This window comes from Octodon degus, unplaced genomic scaffold (assembly GCF_000260255.1).
Source record: "Octodon degus isolate 3935 unplaced genomic scaffold, OctDeg1.0 scaffold00195, whole genome shotgun sequence".
Lineage (NCBI taxonomy): Eukaryota > Metazoa > Chordata > Mammalia > Rodentia > Octodontidae > Octodon > Octodon degus.
In genome coordinates this window covers 2,006,559-2,014,425 of record NW_004524771.1, presented here as the reverse complement: position 1 = coordinate 2,014,425, position 7,867 = coordinate 2,006,559, and the positions used below count along the sequence as shown (strand labels likewise).

At 37.8% G+C, this 7,867-nt stretch overlaps 1 protein-coding gene and 1 pseudogene across 1 annotated transcript; both read left to right on the top strand.

Moving 5' to 3' along the window:
• Positions 1–1,304: 1,304 nt before the first annotated feature.
• Positions 1,305–1,838, top strand: LOC101585804 (ubiquitin-conjugating enzyme E2 N-like). The gene has a single exon (XM_004644235.1). The coding sequence runs from the start codon at positions 1,305–1,307 to the stop codon at positions 1,836–1,838; it is 534 nt and encodes a 177-aa protein (XP_004644292.1).
• Positions 1,839–6,018: 4,180 nt separating this feature from the next.
• On the top strand, positions 6,019–6,960 carry LOC101578469 (annotated as a pseudogene).
• The last annotated feature ends 907 nt before the right edge of the window (positions 6,961–7,867 follow it).

Below are 7,867 nucleotides of genomic sequence, written 5' to 3'. Positions count from 1 at the left end.
TATTTGTTTCTCAATAAAATTATGGAAAAAAAAGTATAGTAGACCATATACTAGCCCACAAAAAAAGAAAAAAAGGACACAAGTTTAATATGCAAATATTAAGCATTTCTTCAAAGGAAAATTATTTCTGCTTGGAATAAATAAATAAACTATATTTGGAATGTGAAAAAAATGGACAAGATATCATGTCTGCATCTTGTACTATGAATAACTACTACAAAGACAACAATATGCAATGTATTAATTATTGTAACTATCCTACTGACCTGTTTTGAAACTGTCTGATTGCTACTTCTTTCCAAATAAAATTAATATTGGAAAAAAATGTACAATTAAAAGACCAAGAATTTATCTGGAAGTGATATGGAAGTGAAAAAGATAAAAAGGAAATTTGCTTTCATTTTTCAAGATTGGATAAAGAATCATCAGCCAATCATTAAATTTATGCATCTTAAAGGGTATTTCCCATGAATAAGCTCTTCCACAGTCTCATTTCTCTTACTGAAATGGTAAAAAAATGACCATCCCATTTCCTAATCTATCTACTTTTCAAGGCTTCTAAGCAAAATTCTAACTGCAAATGTCAACAATGCATACTACATCTTTCTCTGCAGGTAAAAATGGGTAATTAGATCTGTGTTAAGTAATGATATAAGCCAACTTAGAATTTTTCAAGCCTATTTGTTTTTTGAACAGTACCTTTACCTGATGGCATTTCTTAGAATAATAGAAGAAACAAATTCCATGTGTTTCAGAGATCAAGAAAGGACCAGGCACAAGGAAATTATAAGTCAGGATTTTTTTAAATGAGTTATACTTTAAATTTACTTAACAATCTAATATTTTTAACCCAAAATTTAGTAATGCACAAAAACTTATTTTCAATTTTATATTGAATTCCATTTTAATGTTAATATTTATTGATTTATTTTTAAGCTACATAGCTTAAAAAGAAAAGAATTAGACAGTTAAAAAGTTTCCTTCTTATCCTAATTCATCTCTATCCAATTTCCTCAAACAGAAAACTGACATTCTTAGTTTGTTATATACCCCATTTCATAATATTCACACATAATCATATATATTTTCTATATAGTCTATATTCATAGAAGGTATCTTATTCACAAAAGAGTTCACATTTATACATCATTCTGCACCTTACTTTTGTTTTTTATGCAATTGTTTGTGGTTAATGAAAAACAATAAGGTTTTGGGGGAGAAAGATTGTCGCAAAAGGACTTCCACTCGTGTGAGGCAAGCAGAGCCAGAGACGAGACCAGAGGCCGAACTCGAGATCTGACAAGATGGCCGGGCTGCCCCACAGGATCATCAAGGAAACCCAGTGTTTGCTGGCAGAGCCGGTTCCTGGGATTAAAGCCGAACCAGATGAGAGCAATGCCCGTTATTTTCATGTGGTCATTGCTGGCCCCCAGGATTCCCGCTTTGAAGGAGGGACTTTTAAACTTGAACTCTTTCTGCCAGAAGAATACCCAATGGCAGCACCTAAAGTATGTTTCATGACCAAAATTTATCATCTTAATGTACATAAGTTGGGAAGAATATGTTTAGATATTTTGAAAGATAAGTGGTCACCAGCACTGCAGATCCGCACAGTTCTGCTATCGATCCAGGCTTTGTTAAGTGCTCCTAATCCAGATGACCCATTAGCAAATGACGTAGCAGAGCAGTGGAAGACCAATGAAGCCCGAGCCATAGAAACAGCTAGAGCATGGACTAGGCTATATGCCATGAATAATATTTACATTGATCTGATGACATCAAGTTTATGTCACTTCTCCTGTTCTGCCAAGATGTCTTCCTTTTTTGTTTGCATTTAATGGACACAGTGTTAGAACATTACAGAATAAAAACCCAGACATTTTCAGTCCTTTGGTGATTAAATGCACATTAGCAAATCTATGTCTTGTCCCGATTCACTGTTGTAAAGCATGGGCAGAGGTGGAAGTTCCATCTGGATTGTTGTGAAGCATTTAAAGGCAGTGGCTCTCTGCTTTTATTCATTTCCCCCATCATGGTTTAAGTATAAAGCACTGTGAATGAAGGTAGTTGTCAGGGTTAGCTGCAGGGGCATGGGTGTTCTTTATTTTATTTTATTCTATTTTTTGAGGGGTAGGGTAGTTTCAAAGTTTTGTGCCCCCGCCCTCCTTTTTATGGTGATCTAATTGTAGTGGTTATAAAGCAGCTAACTAGTTCTTTAAGATATGCTCTTTAACCAAGTCTAACTTTATTTAGATACTATAGATGGACAAGCTAATTGTTTGAACCAAAATGGGAACATTAACAATCATCACAGCCCTCACTAATAACATTGTCATTTTGCACTCAAGTGTAGATTTCCCCTTCAAAAAAAGCTTGTGACCATTTTGTATAGCTTGTCTGGAAACTTCTGTAAATCATGTTTTAGTAAAATATTTTTGTTATTCTACTTTGCCTTTGTACAGTTTATTTTACTGTGTTTATTTCATTTCCCCAATGTGACATTCGTATTTAAAAATTAAAACTGAAGGAACATTCTGTTTTGGTCTTCACTATCTGACAAATAGAATGGCAAGAGATGGATCTGTCGATATATTTTCACTGATGCAAATTTGTGTTGATATTGCTGAATGGAGTATTTATAAATGGCCTGAGCATGCATAAAGAATCAGTATCTGGCCCTTTCTTGCCCCCTAGAAATCTGAATAAATGTTCTGTATTACCTAGTTTGGTGATCGATGGTGTCTTATCATAGTGTTATAAAAGCACTGTGCAGGAATGTGGCAGCAAAGAAAGCAGCTGTGCCTGACAACCTGGACTTTCACATTGTGTCACCTTTTTCTTTTTGCCTCAGATGTGAGTTATGATCTTTCTTAGATCTGGTCTGAAAACTTCATATGGTACCGCTGGTGTGTGATAATCATTTGGGGTCTGCAGAGACATTTGTCAAGATTTCTTTACAGAACTGAGGAAATCTCAAGGAAGCAGCTTACATAAACATCATCAGAAAGATTCCTTCCTTGAAGAACACCAGATTTCCAGTTATTCCTATGTCCATCCTTTCTAGTGTGTTGTGGGAGCTTTTATTCTTTAATTTGGTTTCAGTAAATTTTTGATTAATAAGAATATCTAAAAAAAAAAAAAAAGAATTTCTTCCTCACAAAATTGTTCTTTCTCACCTCCACATTTGATTCCCAATTTTTGTTATTTTGACCTCTCACAAGCCAGTCATAAGTGTGTAAATGTACTCTTGGGTTGGGATCATTGTCTCTTGCGGTTTGAGGTAATGGATATTGTAGCCCATCTGCATTTTCCTCACTCGTATTCTCATGACTTCCAACATTTCTTCAGAATGTGGTGTATTTTATTCTGCTCCTATGTAAGATGAAGAATTATCTATTAAAATTACATTTTCAACATAAAAAAAGATTGTTGCAAAACACTGTTGCTTAAAATATTTTGATCACCATAGTATTATTGCATGTATGCTTGGGATAACAACTTTGTAGTACTTGCAATTTAAATTTTTCATTCTGTTTTACATGCTCCACTCCAATGAAGATCCTAAAATAAAATTACATGATTTATTTCCTTTTAATATTAACTCATAGATGTGTCATCTCTGGTGGATCTGAGATCTAGGGATGACTAGACTCATGGTCACAGGCCCTGTCTCTCTCTCTCAGATGTAGAAAAAAGAGTCAGAGAAGACCAAAACAAAGCAAAATTAATTTCATTGTAGGTATTCACAGAAAGTGATACAACCCACACCAGGCAAGGAGTGGATATGCTCAGAGCTGAGACACCAGCAAATCTGAGGTAGTAGTCCTGTTTTTGTTTTTTTGGGTGTTTTTTTCCATAATTTTATTGAGAAACAAATAGCAATGAGACAGTTTCAAATCAAATTGGTAGGACAGTTCCAATAATTAACACATTACATACTCTCTTAGTCCTGTTTTATAGAATAGTGATCCTGTGTCCACCTCCTGAGGGTTGACAACTGATTGGATATTGGGCTGGTTGCTAGGGTTTGGTCCAGTGAGCCAAGCTATAGGAGAATTTTCCAAAGTAGCTTGCTTGGTACAAGTTACCTACTTGAAGGGAAACTTGGGGCAGGGTGCAGTAACTCATACAAACACAAGTATAAATCCACAGGCTCTTGGATTCAAATCACAAAGCTGCTTAAAAATTGTTTGCTCCTCATAACACACAGGGCCTGTATTTTCTACCCTCTGAAAGGGTCTGGGTCTTTTAACCCTTCTGAAGGGACCCTTCTTGTCTCACAGATCACTGCAAGGAATTATACTTTAATAATCAGATCCAAATTTAATGTCTTCTACCAACCCTATGTTCTATGAGAATATGGATAAAACCACATTTGAAAAATATCTAAGATCTAGTAGAATTCCCCCAGTGAATGAGATTCCCAGGAAATTGGACATGCTTCAGCCTTCTTACTTTCTCTTCTTACATGAGGCCCAAACTCCAAATCGGGAAAGTGGATTACAACAGTCACCAAAGTCTAATGACAAAAACAACTCTTAGAACATTGTCATTTGCAAGGTCAAAAATCTCTCCTATAGCCAGATCCAAGGTGTGTGTTCCACACAGTCGTCTAGGGATCCACACTCTGAATGGGCCCTCATTTAAAACTTGTTCAAATATTCTGTTCTTTGAAGACTCCCACATAATGCACAGCTATTTCCCCAATCCTGTCTATAACAACAGTTCTCTGAAAAAAGGCAAGATGTCCTGCATTTTGCTTTTGTGCTATTCCCTGCAAATTAGGTAGGCAGTCTTCTCTTCCTCTCAGAATGAAGCTAAGAAAGACAATGTAGTGAATAAATAAGAATGTTTCCAAAAATAAAGGGATAAACAATTCACTTTACAAAGTTTGCCTGACGTGTATTATTTTCTCCATGGGAAAGTTTTCTCAGAGCATCCTGTAAATCCCTACAAAAGGTTAATTGAATAATCCATAAGAACCACTATCATTTTCAGAAAAGATAACTTGTTTCAAAGAGGAGCAGCTAATTGGTTTTCATGTTCAGCTTCATTTTTACTATTTTTTTCTCTTCCAGTAATGAAAATGGCCAGCCAAATAGTAAAAATAGTTTTAATTTAATTGTAGAATCATCCAAAGTCCTTATTTCTGGAAGAAAAGATTCACTTAATGATTAAATTCTCTGTCTCTCTGAGTAATGATTAGTTAACTAAGTATTAATTATTCTACAATGAACATAAAATGTAGCATTAGAATGCAGGTGACTTCATTTTCAGAGAATTAAGGTCAGTGTTACACACCAGTAGGTCCCTTAACAGCACCAGGTCATGCAACCAGGTTCCAGAGATATTGCAACTTGTGATAATCTGTTTTACATGTCAACTTGACTGGCCCTGGGGTACTCAGATATTTCATTGACCATTCTATTGCTCTGGAACGCCCCACATGAAACAAAGCTGTTTCTCCAGTCCTGCCTATACCAGTCATTCTCTGAAAATAGAATAAATAATAACTCTTAAAGACAGTTAATAAAATTTTCAAGTATTCATAGAAGTTGCTGCATTAGTAAGACACAATCTCTACACAAGTGTTGTTGAATTGATAGTAACATGTGGGAAAAAAATTGTCTCAATCAATGAACCTAAAAATTTTATTCCCAGCATGAAACATAGGTCCAAAACATGTTGGCTGTATGTTAAAGGGATGCATTAGCACAAGAAGGATAAAAATCATCTGAACCTCACATTCAAGTGTAAATAGCCCAAGCTGCTATTTAAGGCCTTTCAGCATCAGATGTCTAAGAAGATTGGTGGGGCGCAAGAGAATAACAAGGCATAGAGCCTGGGCTTCACACTTGCTTAGCTGGGTGACTTTCAACAAACTGTTCAGTGTCTCTCAGTCTCTTCACTTGAAACATAAAGAAAGAGAATCATAATACTTACCTCACTCTTTCCAGCCATTCTCATGAGTGACATCATCTTTAAACCCTCTGTGGCAATCCCTGATGCACCGCCATGATGCCCAGGGAAGACAGGGCAACCTGGAAATCTACCAGCTTCCTAAAGATCATCCAACTTTTGGATGATTATCCAAAATGCTTCATTGTGGGAGCAGACAATGTGGGCTCCAAACAGATGCAGCAGATCCAAATGTCCCTCCGAGGAAGGCTGTGGTGCTGATGGGCAAGAACACCATGATGTGCAAGGCCATCTGAGGACATCTGGAACACAACCCAGCTCTGGAGAAACTGTGGCCTCATATCCAGAGGAATGTAAGCTTTGTTCTCACCAAGGAGGACTTCATTGAGATCAGGGATATGCTGCTAGCCAATAAGGCACCTGCTGCTGCCTGTGCAGGTGCCATTGCACCATGTGAAGTCACCATGCCTGTCAAGAACACTGGTCTGGAGCCCTAGAAGACCTCCTTCTTCCAGGCTCTGGGCAAAATCTCCAGAGGCACCATTTAAATCCTTAGTGATGTACAGCTGATTAAGACTGGGGATAAGGTGGGAGTCAGTGAGGCAACCCTACTGAAGATGTTGAACATCTCCCCATTCTCCTTTGGGCTGATCATTCAGCAAGTGTTTGACAATGGAAGCATCTACAACCCAGAAGTCCTTGACATTACAGAGGAAACTCTGCATTCTCACTTTCTGGAGGGTGTCCACAATGTTGCCAGTGTTTTTCTGCAGACTGGTTACCCAACAGTTGCATCAGTGCCCCATTCTATCATCAATGGGTACAAGCGGGTCCCGACTTTGTCTGTGGAGACTGATTACACTTTCCCACTTACTGAAAAGGTCAAGGCCTTCTTAGCTGATTCATCTGCATTTGTGGCTGCTGCCCCTGTCACCACAGCCACCACTGCTGCCCCTGCTGCTGCAGCTGCCCCAGCCAAGGTGGAAACCAAGAGAGTCAGAGAAGTCAGATGAGGATATGGGATTTGGTCTCTTTGACTGATCACCAAAAAGCAAACTATTCAGCCTGCCTGATTGGCAAAACAAGGAATAAAAGCATAATTCTCTTTCAAAAATAATATTAATAATACTTACCTCAGAGGCCTGAGGAATAAAATGAGTGTGTGCTTCATCCAGTGCTTAATACACAGTAAGCACTTAATAGATCCTGTGGTTGGCATTTATCCTGATTATTTCTGTTCAGGCCTGATACAGCATATCCAGAAAAGATCTGTTTACCGAATGAATTAACTTATGTCACAGTTTCATCACCAAAGGGAAACTCCCATTCAAGGCCCACCTGAGTCCTTAAGCTACCACAGCAAACTATGGACTGTATTGAGCTGACATGGAGAGGAATTGAGCCTGGAGATCACTTGCTCCTTTATTCCACTTCATATCTCAGGATGTTTCTATTTTCAACTCCTGCCCCAAACAAGTTTCTGACCCTTTTTCCCCCACTAATCAGTCTTCAAAGCTGTCCTAAGAGGTCATGTCCTCAGGAAAGTCTTCACAGACAGCAACACTAGATGATTTCTTTATCATGTATCTCAGGACCTTTGTGCTTTTCCTTCATAGCACTGGATTGTTAAGTGTTGATTCATTTATTTAATGGCCTCCTTTTGTGCGAGAACCCCAGGAGTAGGGAGACCTCTGTATGTTGCTCATCCCTGAATCTTCAGCCTCTAGCCCAGCGGATGGCATTAGTGGTCAATGCACATATGCAGCCAGCTGTCTGTATCTGTGGGTTCCAAATCACTAGATTCAACAAACTGCAAATAAAAATTTTAATCCAACTGTATGGAGCATATATATTTTCTTGTCATTATTTCCTAAACTACGCAGTATAAAAACAATTTATAAGGCACTTACATTGTGTTCAGTACAATAAGTAACCTATAGATGATTTA

Excerpts from the sequence above, each read along its gene's own strand:
- LOC101585804 (XM_004644235.1), top strand. The coding sequence starts at position 1,305 with ATGGCCGGGCTGCCCCACAGGATCATCAAGGAAACCCAGTGTTTGCTG.